The sequence below is a fragment of the Thermomyces dupontii genome, assembly GCF_041956625.1.
Source record: "Thermomyces dupontii strain NRRL 2155 unplaced genomic scaffold VTN31scaffold_1, whole genome shotgun sequence".
NCBI lineage: Eukaryota > Fungi > Ascomycota > Eurotiomycetes > Eurotiales > Trichocomaceae > Thermomyces > Thermomyces dupontii.
The window spans coordinates 1,001,188-1,016,558 of NW_027192307.1; the positions used below are offsets into that span (position 1 = coordinate 1,001,188).

A 15,371-nucleotide genomic window follows, 5' to 3' on the forward strand; every position below is an offset into this window, starting at 1 on the left:
ATAATTAATCGAGTCAGGCGGGTTGATCGCTGGAAGGCGAGATGTTAATATGACCCGACAACAGATAACATTCAGCACATGCAGAGGCGGGAAACTCAATATAGAAATGCTGACTTGTGGTGGCAGCGATTGGTACTGAGCGACGAATGTTGTCAGTTGGCAGGCCAATCTGATGAATCCACCTTGAGGTTTAACGTTGGCGCGGGGCTCCCTAAGCCCGCTGAGAACGACTGAGATCAGACCATCACGTTGCCAAACACGAGCTTTGATGATAAATGCCTCGACCGTGCTGCAGGAACGTTCATCAGGTAGAATGTAATGGTTTCAGTCATATGTACTTGAATTGCTGGCTAAGTTCGGCAGATAATAGTGTAAGCTGCCAATGAACATGGGCTTTCGAGACAGACTCAATAGTACTGCCCAAGGGCGAGTTAATGATTACCTACGGTGTAAGCACTATATGTACCTACATCTCCCTTCACATCAGTGAGGATTAATATGTACTGTCAGAAGCGCTTCAACAAGTTAGTCCACTTCGAGCAAACTGTACTTCTCCCCGGCCCGCTCCAGCGCATCCTCCACGGCCTTCATGTACCCAAGAACCTTTTCCTCCTGCCAGCGACGCCCAACCACCTGGACAGCGGTCGGGAGACCGGCCATCTTCTCTGCATCGTAGTACATCCATGCTCCTCGAGCGATGCCATGGTAGCAACCCAACTCTCTCAAGACGGACTTGTATCCATTCTTACCGCCAACAGCCAGCGCGTCGCGCTTGGGATCGACGTGGCCAACGGGAATAATGCCAGCGGAATAGTCGAGCAGGTTCCACAAAAACGTGTATCCACACGAGGATACGGCATTATGCATCGCTCTGTGAGGGAGAGCAGGAGTCGCATTACCGGGGCAAAGGATGAAATCGAACTGCTGAGGTTCAGAATCCCACCAGGTGTGCCAGGTCTTTCGGAAGGCCTCTCTCTGGAGGACGAGTCGCCACAACTCTGCCGATGACTTCGGACCAAAATGACGGATAAGAGTCGCCCATTTTTCATCCCTCTTGATGTATCGCACGTAGAGGTAGTAGAGGTACCGGAGCGGCCGCGGTAGGGAGGCAACTCGCGTTAGTTGGCCAGCGCCCGGATCGTTTGGCTCTCCTGAGAATCGATGAGAGTTGAAAGTGATGCAGCCGTCGGAATTGAGCAATTGCGACGCCAGCAGGAGACCAGTAAACGGATCCGCCGATGCAGGAGGGTTGACCTCAACCACGGTATGACCAGCCGCGATTAGGGCATCAACCGTGGTATCAATAGCACGGGCGATTGCTGGCGTCGGTGGGACGACTCCTGCGATTTGACCGCGTCAGAAAGTTTAAGGATGTGCAGGGCTGGGTCTGGAACGTACCATCCGAGCGCAACACACCCACGCGAAGCTTCTTCTCGGCAGCTTCCTTCTCCTCGTCCGCTCTCCAAGCGATAGGGTGTACTGTATTATCATATTTCCACGGTTGGATCTGGATAATCGAGCGAGTGAAATATGTAAGGTCATTCAATGTCCGAGCCATAGGGCTGAACACGCTTGGGACGCCCTCCTGTCCGGGCATACTAGTGTCAATGCCGGTCTTCGGCCAGCGGCCGGTACTGCAGCGTAGGGAGTACACGCCACTCCATGCGGCCGGAACTCGCACAGAGCCTGCTACATCACTTCCAACTCCAATTCTACCACCGAGCGCCAAGATAGCTCCTTCGCCACCCGAGGATCCACCGGGAGAGTAGCCAGATACATGGGGACTATCGCAGGTTCCCCAGAGCCCATTTGCAGACTCGAAGCTCAACAGGGTCATCGGCAATGCGGTCTTGACATAGGGAATAGCACCTAGTTGCGAGGTCAAATCAGCATCAAGCAGAACTGCTGGTTTTACCGGACTCACCTGCATCTTTGAGGATCTTTGTCAAGACCCCGTCTTCTTCCAACGGTTTCTCTGATTTCCTCGCATAGCCAACCGAAGTGTCGAACCCCTTGACATGAATGGAGTCCTTGAGGGACACCGGGATGCCAGCCAGCGGCCCCTTGATGTTGATTTCCTTGGCCGCCCACTGCTCAGCTTCGGGCCAAAGAAATTCAGTCACGCAGTTTGTCTTGCGCTGAGCTCTGACAGCGACGCGACCATAAGTCCGGAGCACATCCACCGGGGAGACGACTCCGTTGTGCACATCCTGCACGAGCTCCTCAATGGGCCGATTGATGATTGATTTGTCCTTATCTGTGAGAACGGAACCGTGTTCATTCTCGAATCTTGCCACCCGCTGTGCGCGGTCGGCTTGTTTCCGCTTGCTGCAGAGAGTTAGGGTTATTGGTACTCCGAAGCGTTCTTGGGAGAACGGTGGGAATGCTTACCGGATGCGGAGATACTGAAAATAGTCAAACGGAGGCAGCATATTGTCTGTTCGTCGACTCCTCTCTCTCGCGATTATCCCTTCAGTGAGTCAAACAGAAGATGACGACGATCGACTCGAGAATTCCAGAACTCAGCCAGGGACACCGGAGCTACTTATCGGCCAAACATGCGGGGAAAGCTGATAACGCCGTTGATAAGCGGCCAGATTCCCGAATGCCGGGGCTTTCTTGGCAGGTCCCAAACAGCACCGGAACAACGCCGGTCCGGGATTGCATGGTTGATAGCACGTGATTCCAAAGCCACAGTGGCGGTGCAGAGATTGCTGAGTCAGCTTCTGCCAAGATGACCTGGCAAATGATTGGTTGGTTCTGTTGCTGAGTCCTGCCCTTGCCACAACGTTTCTGGGATCGAACCTGAGCTGTGCCTATCTCACATCAGGTCGGTGCTTCGGGGATCTAGCAGTGACAAAATGGCGAACTATCTGGCTTCGATTTTCGGTACTGAGCAGGATAAAGTCAACTGTTCCTTCTATTACAAAATTGGCGCCTGTCGGCATGGCGACCGATGCTCGCGCAAGCATGTCAAGCCGTCGTACTCGCAGACAATTCTGATGCCGAACCTGTATCAGAACCCGGCATTTGATCCAAAGAACAAGATGAATGCGCAGCAAATTCAGGCCCACTTCGATGCGTTCTACGAGGATATCTGGTGCGAGATGTGCAAGTATGGCGAGGTTGAGGAGGTGGTGGTTTGCGATAACAACAATGATCGTGCGTTTCCCCTGGATTGATTTTGTATATATCCCGTTTCTCTCGACAGGATGCAGTACTAACATGATTTATTGCAGATCTAATTGGCAACGTCTACGTGCGCTTCAAGTACGAAGAAGATGCGCAAGCAGCTTGTGATGCTCTCAACTCGCGCTGGTATGCCGCACGGCCGGTGTACTGTGAGCTCTCACCCGTGACGGATTTCCGAGAGGCGTGCTGTCGACTCAACAGTGGAGATGGGTGTGTGCGCGGTGGATTTTGCAATTTCATTCATCGCAAGGATCCCTCGCCGGAACTTATGCGGGAGCTAGAATTGTCGACGAAGAAATGGTTGAAGATGCGGGGCCGGGATGCGCGTAGCGTGAGCCGAAGTCCGAGTCCGGAACCGACGAGGAGGAGATATCAATGATGCACTGTTCAATGTTTGCATTATTGACGGTTGGTTGTTCAGTACTTGTTTGGTATGAGGCGCGGCGTTTGGTTTGGGTCCTGTCGAGACTGATATCTAGGATAGTCATGAATCAAACCATTGTATATTGATTAAGCCATATGTACATTGACATCATTCAGAGCTATATTCTGACATCGAAACAGGATATTCGAACATGCTAAACACGATTGCAGAGATGTCCGCCCACCGGTACGAATGACGTGAACCATGTACAGACAAAAAGGAGTCAGATGACCAGGAAAGGGTTAGGTTGTCTGGAACCAGTTATTCTTTCTCAGAAACCAGATTGTGACTCCTACACCGGTTGCAAGGAGGACGATCGCGAGAACGATGATGGCGCCACAAATTCTCGTCTTTCGAGCTTTGCGGCGTTGGCGTGACAGCCATGTCTCTCTACTTTGCACGCTGTCAGCTAGGACGGCAGATAGTGATATAATTCGGGGAATACCGACGAATATTTTCCAGAGTTTTGATGGATTTGAGCCATCTCTTCGCTTCGATGCACGGCCACGGAAAAACGACGCCAGAACTCTTCCGGGTTTGCGACCACGCCTATCTCATTGGAGGTCGTTGGCGACAATGGAATGGATCCTTTCGATCGTGTGCTTTGTACAGCCCTGGGTTTCGCGAAGGGAAGCTCCTTGCTGCTGCTGGCGGTGGTGGTGGTGGGCGAAGGGATCGAAGTGACGGAAACCTTAGGTATGGTTGTCTCTTTCTTCGGCCTTGATATGGTCGTATCACTGGCAGGTGACGTTTGTGACATTGAATTCGACTGAATGCCGGCAATGCCTGGCTCTTGTTCCGCTGATTGCTGTGCGTTTGCTGTTTCGAGGCGTAGATTGGAGGTGACATTGCGGGTAGGTGATGCTTGTGCGGCTGTTTGCTGAGTCGACATGTTCAATGACAGGACCAAAAGCGACTATCTTCGGTGTTCGAAGTGCAGTGGCTACTCGTCAAGTCCTCCACAAAGTGTGCGAAGAGTTACCTGTCCAGTGTCTGCTCACATCATCACATACACTGGACCATGTCAACGCGTCAGCAAACAAACAAAGGATGGGGTGTCTAGGTTCGTCCCCTTCACAAGACGATGCATGTGTGACAATACTGAATACTCCAACCCTATTACATGGAATGCAGAGGCCTCCAAGGCCCAATCAGACCCTTACATCGAGGGCCCTATTCCTGTTACAGCTGGAATGAGATTCCCAGGCCATTTCGGAGAATCTTTTAACAATTGGACATGAAGACCGTATTCTCGACAAAGATCGACAGAGTCTAGACAGGGTGCTCTTGGATTCGAACACCAAACCCAAGAAACAAGGAACCTGCCTTGATCTCCCTGTCTCGCTCTCCAAGGCAAAGACGTGTCAATGACTTGAATTATTTTGTTCATTCCACGAGTCACGACGATGGAATCACCAGGCATAGCAGCCTTCAACGCAAGGGACAAAGGCCGTATCGCGAGCAGCCGAGATTTCGGAACCATGACGCGGAACGATTCATGGCAGATCCATTTCAATGAGATCTATTTTTAGTTAGCTGCTGATTTCGTTCTCATCGAGGAGCTAAAACTAGCGTCGCCTTGAAGGCTTGAATACATTTCCAGGACCATCTTTGTAGTGCTTGTGAATTTTCGTTGAACGCAAGCCAGCTGAATGGAACATGACAGTAAGTAGTATGCGGCCATCCGGCCATAGTTAACCTGAGATCATGTGACAATTCACACTCGATACTCAGCACCTGACCTAGGTCACGTGATACGCATGTCTGATTATCTAAGCTGTTTTCCTTTGCCAAGGCTTGGCTTTCCGTCCCTCTGACTGGTCACAGGTTCCATGCCGTTCGACTTCGTTGTTGAACTGATAAGAGAGAGAGGGCGAGATCGAGGGTGGGTTTGTGACTTCGAATTGTTCCGCGATGCTTAGTTGTGATGGAGAGCATCTTCCTCATGATCAGAAACTGAGAAAATCGCCTGTGTACGGAGCACTTTTCGAAAGAACGAAGTACGATACGGTACTCCCTAAGTTCGCATTCTATCTGTGCCTCTTCAAGTACTCTGTACGGAGTACACTCTCAACAGAACAGACTAATCACGTATGATCCTGAAAACTCGCTTGACTTGTTGCTGACGCGATCACGCTCTGCGTCTGCGTGATCAGTTGGGCATCGTCAGAAAACTCGAACTCCTTTGTAGACTCGAGGGGGCATTGATTTGTGACCCGATTGTGAAATCACGAGATCTGATAAGCTTTGTCTGAGGCTCTGGCTCACGATCACTTCACTACTGTATCAGCAAGTCACTCTACTACTTCATCCAGTACTCTGCGTCCCACAGCCGTTCCTCCCGTCCCGTCGGTATATCAAATCGAATTCATATTTCTAGCAAGAAGGATATTATCCTTTTACAGCAGCTTCGATTTTCTCCTCACGACAGCTGTTCGACTAGGCTTACTCTCTCCGCTCCCTGACTTCGCACTCCACCAACTCAGCCGGAGCCGGACCGTGTGAGCAGCCATCATCAAACGACTGTAACCCGACTAGGGACGACGGGAGTCGGACTAGTACGGCAGGACGAAGATCGGGCCTCGTCCACGGACGCAGAGAAACAGCCCGAAAGCTCCAGCAAAGCGTCGCCCGAGTCGCCACCCAACGGTAACCTGAACACCCCGATTAATCAATAATTGTCGATTTCTACAACCCTGGACTTTCCGACCCGCGCTGTCAATGAAGTCTCGTCGAAGCGGCGAAGACTAGCCTCCCCCAGGGCAGAAGGCAATCAGGGATCTTTTCCGCCCACCACGTTCCCCACGCCCTTCAACCCTTTGGCTGTTTGCCCACCGTTCATGTCGTCCCCCGACTCTGCATCTCAGAACACGCAAGTTCCCACATCCTCCACACCCGCGTTCGGGACCTATGGTTGGGGGGTTTCTCAGTCGGACAATCAACATGGCAACAGTATCACTAGATCTTCGTCGGGCTTGTCGGATAGTCACAGACATTCAACCTCCGAATCGACTGGAAGAGGTGCCGGCTCTACTGCAATAGATCGCAAACGGCGATTGACGAATACCTCCACAGATGGTGGCTCAATCCCGCCAATACAGTCAAGGATGGATGGTGCCGACCCTGGACCGAGTAGCAGCAGCACCGCTGGCGTTCATCGGCCTTTACCCCAGCTCCCATCGGGCGGCAGCGGAAACGGCAATAGGAATGGAGACTCGTTACCGGGCTCCTCTCGGGAGAACGCCATCGATTCGTCTTCGCCTACATCGAGTCCTCGACCGCGACATGAACTGTCTCGCCAGTATAGCCGCAGCTCACCGACTTTGCCGTCCGCTCAAGACAGCTTAATGGAATACACCCTGCCTCGATGGCAACCAGACTCCGAAGTGACCCATTGTCCAATCTGCGGTATCCAATTCAATCTCTGGTACCGGAAGCATCACTGTCGGAAATGCGGCCGAGTAGTATGTGCGTCATGTTCTCCGCACCGAATTACCATTCCTCGGCAATTTATCGTTCGTCCTCCGGGACAAAAAGACTCTTCCCGGACCATTGATTTGACGGGTGATGGTTCCCAGCGATCGCCACGGTCGCCGCGTTCTGGGAGCCTTGCTTGGAACCCTGCTCTCGGGGGCGGGGAAGAAGTGCGTTTGTGCAATCCGTGTGTGCCAGACCCTAATCTAGACCCGCCGGCCGGGTATGGACACGCCAGGTCTGGACCGCAGGCAATGCCAGGATCTAGCTGGGGAGGATCGTTCTCACCAAGCAATTCCCGGCATCGCGCTCATCGATCTCTATCGGGCTCTCAGTCATATGATCCGCGAGACGGGGAGACTGACTGGGAACGATATGATCGCATAATGCGACGGGTGAGTTGTTTCGCTCAGCGGCTTTAGTTTGATTCCATTCTAACCCCGCTGTTCAGTACGGCGGCGGCAGCAGCGGAACTGCTCCTGCCAATCCTGCTGCCTTCTCGTCCCGGTACGCTTTTCCGTATGACTCACAGTCGCCATTCTCCTCGCTCTCTGGATTCGTAAGTCCCCTCCAGTGTCCAAACTGGAGCGCTGTTGCTAACATTTTTGCAGTTCGGAGGCCATCACCCCGCATCGGGGGGAAGCCACCTTCGGACCAGTAGTGACTACTCTGGTTCGAGATCTGCCACTCGCTCGGATCGGCCTCGACATTCAGATCATGCTCGGAGAGCTCCCATTGATGAGCGTGACGTTTGCCCGGTCTGTAGCAGGCCACTTCCGCCGCGAGGCGAGGACGGCGACGAAGCAGCTCGGGAGGCTCATATCCGAACCTGCATCGAGAACAATACACTCCGAGGGCGGTCGCCACCCTCTGCATCTAGTCCTAGTACGCAGTCACCGCATATGATGCGCATGCTGTCATTCAAGGCTACCGAAAAAGATTGTGTCAACGAAGACGGTAGCCCACAGGAGTGCACGATCTGCATGGAAGAGTACGAGGTAGGCGTTGCGTTGGCTCGGTTGGAGTGTCTGTGCAAATTTCATAAATCATGCATTGTTGAGTGGTTTGAACGGAAGAAAGAATGTCCGGTTCACAAGGTATCTTAGCGGTTTGTTTTTGGATACCCTCGAGAGTTATTTTGCCCCTTGTCTAGCGTTCGATTATGATTGCTGTGGTTATCATTTGATTTACTTGGGTTCAGTTGGTCGGCATGAGTGCACATACAATTTAGACATGCTAGGATTCTGGATTCAACACCCCTCTGAATCAGGAAATCGTCAAGATCTACCTGACAAGTCTGATGAAACAGAAGTTTTGTGTTCCATTGGTCTCACCACTTTGGAACTTTGGCAGAGAATTCTGGATGGAACTTCTTCATGTAGGTCGTGTCATCTCGCTTCCGGATGCCACAGTCTAGGTACTGCTGGTGCAGCCGTGCCAACCTCTCTCGATCAAGTTCGATCCCCAGACCGGGACCGGTGGGAACAACTACGCCTCCGTCCTCCCATTTCAGAGCGCCATCCACAATGACGTCTTCGTCTCGGCGCTTCCACGGCCAATGCGTGTCGCATGCGTAATCCAGATTCGGCGTCGCCGCGGCTAGATGCGTCATGGCGGCCAGCGAGATCCCCAGATGGCTGTTGGAGTGCATCGAGAGACGCATGCCCCAAGTGGCACAGATTGCAGCCAGCGTCTGCGACTTGCGCAGGCCGCCCCAGAAGTGATGATCGGAGAGAACCACTTTGACTGCATTCTTGCGGGTCGACTGAGGAAGATGGTTGAACGCAACGACCGCCATATTCGTTGCCAGCGGCATGGGTGCTTCCTTGGCCACCTCCGCCATGCCATCGATGCCCGGGGCCGGATCCTCCAGGTACTCGACGATACCCTCCAACTCCTTTGCGACCCATTTCGAGGTCTCCACGGTCCAGGCCGCGTTGGGGTCCAGCCGCAAGGGGAAGCCCGGGAACGCCTCATGCAGCTTCTTGATCGCCTGGACTTCTTGCTCGGGTGGGAACACGCCGCCCTTGAGTTTGATGGCTTTGAAGCCGTACTCGTCGATGATCTTTTGCGCCTGCTTCACTAGGCCGTCGGGGTCCAAAGCCGGGCCGTATTCATCGTCTGCGTCGTCGCCGGGGTGCCTGCCCCATTTGTAGAAGAGATAGGCAGAGTACTGGACATTGTCCCGGATGCGTCCGCCGAGTAACTCGCTGACAGGGACACCCGTCAGCTTGCCCTGGATATCGAGGCACGCCACTTCAAACGGCGAGAAGACTTTATCCACCGTGGACGCGGTGGTGACCATGCCGGCCATGCCGTCGCCACCGGTGGAAGTGTCGCCGGCTAGGGACTCGGCGCATAGTCTGTAGATGGCATTCAGCTCGTATACTGACCGGCCCTTGATCCGGTCTGCGGCTCGTTGCAGCCGCGCCAAGTGTTCAGAGTCGCCGTAGGATTCGCCCAGTCCGTAGGTCTTCTCGGTGATGACTTCAATGACGGTGCGCAATGCAAAGGGTTCATGCACGCCGACGCTGTTCAGCAGGGGCATGTCGTGGAATGCCACCGGCGTGATGACGATGTCTTTGATAGTAGCAGCAGCATGCTGGGCCATGGTGTTTATGTCTGTGATTATCAGATTGGGATGCACGGTTCATCAATCTAGAGGAACTAGAACCTGATACTTTACTTGAGTACAATATAGTACTTATTGTGATCAATTCGTCGAGTCGTCCATCGTCCTACATCTGTTCACAGGTAATCCAGCCCCCATCGTTCGACGTGATCCGAGACACCAGTTCGGATTTGCGGGATGATTTCCAGAGGGAAAAGCATCCATTCCAAACGGAAAAGAATGTATTGCTTTTCCGCAACAAAATGCTATCCCCCACGGCCAGCCACACTAGAACAAGAGATCTGGAAGAGCAGACCGCAGATCCTCCACTTCTCCAGGTTTTACCCCATCCTTGGCAAGCCCAAAGACAGCTAGCGAGACCGCCAAGGTCGGGGTAAACAAGCTCTCTAACTCAATAGAGTTCGAGAACGGATAACACGATGCTTGAGCTTCAAGTTTGGCCTGATCTAGCTGCACTAGTTGTGTTAGTTAGGGCACGGATATGTCCAAGCGTGTCATTTGGAAAGCACTGTCGGGAGTATATCATCGGTGGACTTCCCGATGATGATCACCAGGTGCTGCCAAAGCTCTGTTTAGTTCTCTCCTACGTGGTAGCTGCTGGCTGGCAATTTGTTTTCGCCTAAAATCAGTTGTTGCAAAGATGACCTTGTCGTCGGAGGTCGACGTGGCCAGCCTGAAGAAGGCAGAACATGTGGAAGTCACGCCAAAGATCGTTGAAATTGACACATTTCGTGTCGTTGGCATCAGCGAGGAGGATGCCGAGTTCTACAAACAATACCCAGAGGAGAAGCGGAAGAAGATCTTTCAAAAGGTGAGTAACATCATGGTGTCTCTGCGTCCACTGCTCCGTAGGACCTCTTGGCTGACGCAGGGTGATGGTAGATCGATGTTCGGCTGATTCCCATGCTGTCTCTTTTGTACTTGATCTGCCACATTGATCGGGCCAATATCGGCAATGCGAAGATCGAGGGCATGATCGAGGACTTGAACATGACCGGCGTGCAGTACAACACAGTTCTATCTATTTGTGAGTAGCACCGTTTCATGAAGGATGCGATGCAGACAGTATTGATCGTTACCGCAGTTTTCATTCCCTATGTCCTGCTTGAAGTCCCGAGTAATATTCTTCTCAAGAAATTCAAGCGCCCGTCGACGTATATTGGCATCCTTGCTACGTGCTGGGGCATTGTCATGACGTTGACGGGCGTCGTCCAGAATTTCGCCGGGTTGATGGTCGTTCGGATCCTGCTCGGTGTATTTGAGTGAGTTCATACAGAGGATGCCATGGTCATACTCTGGCTGACACGTTTCGCTCTTGATTTTAGAGCTGGGTTCTTCCCTGGCGCCATCTACCTGTGCTCATACTGGTACATGCCCAAGGACCTGGCCGCCCGGATTTCCTACTTTTACTGCGCAAGCGCCCTGTCTGGGGCTTTTTCTGGTCTTCTCGCCGCAGCCATTGCGCAGATGGACGGCGTTGGCGGCGTGGCGGGCTGGCGATGGATCTTCATCCTGGAAGGGATCGCCACGGTGGTCATTGGCGTGGCTTGCTTTCTCCTTCTCATCGACACTCCAGCGCTCTCCAAGCGCTGGCTGAAGCCGGATGAGATCCGCTATCTGGAGCTGTCCATGTTCATCAAGCAGGGAGGAGCGTTCCACGAGGAGTCCGGGTTCAAGTGGAAGGATCTGAAAATGGTCCTCACGAACTGGAGAATCTACATGCAGGCGTATTTCCTGCTGTGCCAGTCCGCTCTCTCCTATGGTATGATGCCCGAATCCTCGAGGAAAATGTTTCGAACCTTGGAGCTAACGAAGCATACGTAAACAGGAACCAAGTTCACCCTTCCAACCATCACCAAAGCCATGGGCTTCGGCGACACCGAGGCCCAGCTGACTTCTGCACCGCCGTACGTGGTGGGTGCAATTTCCGCCATCATCTTCGCGAATCTCTCCGACCGCTTCTACTGGCGAATGCCGTTTGTGGCCGTGCCCATGATCATCGTGACGATCGGCTACTCGATCATCATCTCGCTGCACGGAGCTCTGGAGGAGAGGAAAGGCGTTGCCTATTTCGCCGTCATGGTCGCTGTTGCCGGTATATTCCCAATCCAAGCGGGCGCCGCGTCGTGGAACGCAAACAACATTGCACCTGCTTCCCGACGAGCCATCGGCATTGCCCTCATGAACTGCACTGGCAACGTCGGTGGTATCATCGGCAGTTTCATGTACCTGGAGCGAGAGAAACCCAAGTACTACACGGGTTTCGGACTCAGCCTTGCCTTTGGAGGAACAGGGCTGTTGGTTTCTCTCCTGCTGGAGTGGAGCTACATTCTGGCTAATAAGAGGAAAGAGAAACTGGTCGATGAGGCAAGGGCCAAGTACACGGAGGAGGAGCTGTTTGACATGGGAGACCGGTCTCCGTTGTTCAAGCATGTCCTGTGAAGACGGTATTTGGATATCAGTACCTCGTCTGTATCTCTTCGGCGAAAATTGTCAGCTACATGTCGTTCAACCTTACAATTTAACTCGGCTCTCATGTACTCTCGGCACATCCGTAGCATTCAAAGCTCATCGAAAAGCATCGCTTTCGTTTCATTGATTCCTCGAGTAGAGATCTGTCGAGAAATGATAGAGTATAGGTTCTTTTCCTTCAAGACCACCATCGCCAAATTACCATTGTCGGAAGCGAGAGGTTGCTGATCAGAACGGGTTCGGGAAGAGGACGACCTTGCGGAGGATGGTGTCCAATCCAGAATCGCTGCATTACTGAATAGAGCGTGGATGTACCTGTATCGACCACAAATTATCTCAATTGGCCCATCCTTTGTCACATATGTATATAGTACCCTAGCGATAGCAAAGTAACTAAAGTACCTAGGAGTTGGAGCTCGTGGATCAGAGGTACTGCATTCATCCTGGGCAATTTACTAAATGTAGTATAGTCTGCCAATGGGGTACTGCAGTTAGTTACAGCATATTAACCAAAGATGGTATAGTGCATAATGAGGTACTGCATTCATCCATAGGTATTTTTCCCCAACTGAGAAGAATATTGAGGGATACTGCAATTATCCTGGAGGACCTCAGCTCCCTTCCCAGAAGCAATGAACGACCTCACATCAAGGGTGCTGCATTCCACAGTCTCGAATCCAAACATGACCAGTGAATGGTAGGACCGACAGACATGGCATTTGGACGGTATCTTTGGTCTAGCACCAGCGGATCAGTTTTTCCACCAGCAACGGTGTTCCATCCGACGGAAAAGTGCCCGCATCGGAAGAGTTCCGAACATTTGTTGCGATCCAAGCTCCGACTAGATCTAAGCCAAGGCCGATGACGATGATACTCCACTGCTGAGTTACCATCTGGGCGATGGTGGGGTGATTGTAAGATAAGAGAGGACCTTGAAGTATTTCAACAGAGCTGCGCAAGCTTTCTGCTTTCAGACTTCATCCTTAGTTCGACTTGCCTCGTAAAGTTCAGTTCTGCTACTGTTCGTCACAGTGCTCAAGGTTTTTGAACATGTCGTCGGCCGTCTCCAAGCGCCTTGAAGGCAAAACCATTCTGATCACCGGTGCCTCGTCAGGCATTGGACGATCCACGGCCTTCGAGTTTGCGCGCACTGCGCCCAAAAATCTGAAGTTGGTCCTGACGGCGCGTCGCGTCGACAGACTCCACCAGATCGCGGCAGATATTGCAAAGGAAGTCGGCGATGGTGTCAAGGTGCTCCCTGTCCAGCTTGATGTCAGCAATCCGGATGAAGTGCGGGGGTTTGTTGGTAAGCTCCCGGAGGAGTTCAAGGAGATTGATGTGCTGGTCAACAATGCGTGAGTTCTCTCCTATGGACTTGCCGTGAATACCTTGAAAAGGCAATGGCGAGCTGACTCAAACAATTCAGTGGTCTCGTCAAAGGCGTCGCACGAGCCCCGGAAATCGCCGAGGAAGACATGAACATCATGTTCGACACCAACGTCACCGGGTTGATCAACATGACGCAGGCCATTCTGCCGATCATGCTCCGGCGCAACAACGGCGAAGGCGCAGGCGACATCATCAACATCGGGTCGATTGCGGGTCGTGAGCCGTACGTCGGGGGAAGTATTTACTGCGCCACCAAGGCCGCCGTCAAAGCATTTACGGAGAGTTTGCGCAAAGAGCTGATCTCGAAGCGGATCCGGGTCATCGAGATCGACCCTGGTCAGGTCGAGACAGAGTTCTCGATTGTGAGGTACTATGGGGATAAGAGCAAGGCGGATGCTGTCTACGCGTACGTACCTGCCTGAACTATGTTGGGCTGTTTCTGTCGCTAACAGTTTGTTTCAGAGGCTGCACTCCCTTGACTCCAGATGACATTGCAGAGGTTATTGTGTTCGCTGCTGGGCGGAAAGAGAATGTTGTCATTGCGGACACATTGATCTTCCCTAACCACCAGGCTAGCGCTACGATCATGCACCGCAGGCCGACATAGATAAATTTTTCCGAGTTCAATCTGAGGTTTTCGAATTTCAAAGTAGTATACTAGTACGGAGTACTCACTCGTACTGTTTACAGTACTATCAGATTCTTTTCCTGTACGTAGCCAATGGGTGTGTGTATGCGTACGAAGTACACTTCCTCAAACGTCCGCATAAAAAAAGTAAATAGCATTCATGCGACAGGACTGGGATTCGAACCCAGGCGGGCGAACCCACGCGCTTAGCAGGCGCGCGCCTTAATACCACTCGGCCATCCTGTCTGTATCCCCGCTGAATTGGGGGTGTGCGGCCTCACGAAGAGCACAAGCTCCGCGGCCTGGTCATCATGTGACCAATGACCGCGTTTGCATTGTTTGGATGAACTAACTGGATTACTATTAGCCTACCTACTCTGTACGGAGTACTCCGTACACGGAAATATGTATTGCTCGCTCACTTCGCTCGCTGCGCTGCTACGAAGTACAGTACATCGCTCTTTCCATCATCAGCAGGACGCCACCAGCATGCAAACCGGTTTTGCACGCAACGATGCCTTCTCGGATTTCTTGATCGCCTGGACTTCTTGCTCGGGTGGGAACACGCCGCCCTTGAGTTTGATGGCTTTGAAGCCGTACTCGTCGATGATCTTTTGCGCCTGCTTCACTAGGCCGTCGGGGTCCAAAGCCGGGCCGTATTCATCGTCTGCGTCGTCGCCGGGGTGCCTGCCCCATTTGTAGAAGAGATAGGCAGAGTACTGGACATTGTCCCGGATGCGTCCGCCGAGTAACTCGCTGACAGGGACACCCGTCAGCTTGCCCTGGATATCGAGGCACGCCACTTCAAACGGCGAGAAGACTTTATTTCTCGACAAAGATCGACAGAGTCTAGACAGGGTGCTCTTGGATTCGAACACCAAACCCAAGAAACAAGGAACCTGCCTTGATCTCCCTGTCTCGCTCTCCAAGGCAAAGACGTGTCAATGACTTGAATTATTTTGTTCATTCCACGAGTCACGACGATGGAATCACCAGGCATAGTCTTGGCTCTGGGAGGAGGTTTCTCGGGAGGCAGAGATTTACAGGGTCCTCCAGAAAGTACAGGGGTCGGCGGTTCCGGTGTTCCTTGGGGCCATTGATATGGACCAAATCTACTTCCTCCACGGCGCCGGCCAAATTCAGCATATGCTGCTGATGGG

The 15,371-nt window shown here is 52.5% G+C and overlaps 8 protein-coding genes and 1 non-coding gene across 9 annotated transcripts; 4 read left to right on the plus strand and 5 right to left on the minus strand.

The window, feature by feature from the left end:
- Positions 1-525: 525 nt before the first annotated feature.
- VTN31DRAFT_382 (uncharacterized protein) lies at positions 526-2,432 on the minus strand (the record flags this gene model as incomplete). Its single annotated transcript, XM_069404141.1, has 4 exons — positions 526-1,340; positions 1,399-1,869; positions 1,925-2,328; positions 2,392-2,432. The coding sequence occupies 4 exons, from the start codon at positions 2,430-2,432 to the stop codon at positions 526-528; spliced, it is 1,731 nt and encodes a 576-aa protein (XP_069263238.1).
- A 429-nt stretch (positions 2,433-2,861) lies between these two features.
- Positions 2,862-3,571, plus strand: VTN31DRAFT_383 (uncharacterized protein; the record flags this gene model as incomplete). The annotated part of the gene is made up of 2 exons (XM_069404152.1): positions 2,862-3,162; positions 3,240-3,571. The coding sequence occupies 2 exons, from the start codon at positions 2,862-2,864 to the stop codon at positions 3,569-3,571; spliced, it is 633 nt and encodes a 210-aa protein (XP_069263239.1).
- A 287-nt stretch (positions 3,572-3,858) lies between these two features.
- VTN31DRAFT_384 (uncharacterized protein) lies at positions 3,859-4,508 on the minus strand (the record flags this gene model as incomplete). Its single annotated transcript, XM_069404163.1, has 2 exons — positions 3,859-4,009; positions 4,066-4,508. The coding sequence occupies 2 exons, from the start codon at positions 4,506-4,508 to the stop codon at positions 3,859-3,861; spliced, it is 594 nt and encodes a 197-aa protein (XP_069263240.1).
- A 1,948-nt stretch (positions 4,509-6,456) lies between these two features.
- Positions 6,457-8,196, plus strand: VTN31DRAFT_385 (uncharacterized protein; the record flags this gene model as incomplete). Its single annotated transcript, XM_069404174.1, has 3 exons — positions 6,457-7,485; positions 7,542-7,649; positions 7,702-8,196. 3 exons carry the CDS (start codon positions 6,457-6,459, stop codon positions 8,194-8,196), a joined length of 1,632 nt encoding a protein of 543 aa, XP_069263241.1.
- A 224-nt stretch (positions 8,197-8,420) lies between these two features.
- VTN31DRAFT_386 (uncharacterized protein) lies at positions 8,421-9,701 on the minus strand (the record flags this gene model as incomplete). The annotated part of the gene is made up of 1 exon (XM_069404185.1): positions 8,421-9,701. The coding sequence occupies one exon, from the start codon at positions 9,699-9,701 to the stop codon at positions 8,421-8,423; it is 1,281 nt and encodes a 426-aa protein (XP_069263242.1).
- A 661-nt stretch (positions 9,702-10,362) lies between these two features.
- VTN31DRAFT_387 (uncharacterized protein) lies at positions 10,363-12,164 on the plus strand (the record flags this gene model as incomplete). Its single annotated transcript, XM_069404196.1, has 5 exons — positions 10,363-10,533; positions 10,605-10,749; positions 10,807-10,984; positions 11,048-11,484; positions 11,551-12,164. The coding sequence occupies 5 exons, from the start codon at positions 10,363-10,365 to the stop codon at positions 12,162-12,164; spliced, it is 1,545 nt and encodes a 514-aa protein (XP_069263243.1).
- A 1,080-nt stretch (positions 12,165-13,244) lies between these two features.
- VTN31DRAFT_388 (uncharacterized protein) lies at positions 13,245-14,190 on the plus strand (the record flags this gene model as incomplete). Its single annotated transcript, XM_069404205.1, has 3 exons — positions 13,245-13,549; positions 13,621-13,989; positions 14,046-14,190. The coding sequence occupies 3 exons, from the start codon at positions 13,245-13,247 to the stop codon at positions 14,188-14,190; spliced, it is 819 nt and encodes a 272-aa protein (XP_069263244.1).
- Positions 14,191-14,374: 184 nt separating this feature from the next.
- VTN31DRAFT_t20 lies at positions 14,375-14,457 on the minus strand. The gene has a single exon. It is a non-coding gene; the product is annotated as a tRNA-Ser (tRNA).
- Positions 14,458-14,681: 224 nt separating this feature from the next.
- On the minus strand, positions 14,682-15,357 carry VTN31DRAFT_389 (uncharacterized protein; the record flags this gene model as incomplete). Its single annotated transcript, XM_069404216.1, has 2 exons — positions 14,682-14,993; positions 15,256-15,357. The coding sequence occupies 2 exons, from the start codon at positions 15,355-15,357 to the stop codon at positions 14,682-14,684; spliced, it is 414 nt and encodes a 137-aa protein (XP_069263245.1).
- Positions 15,358-15,371: the final 14 nt, after the last annotated feature.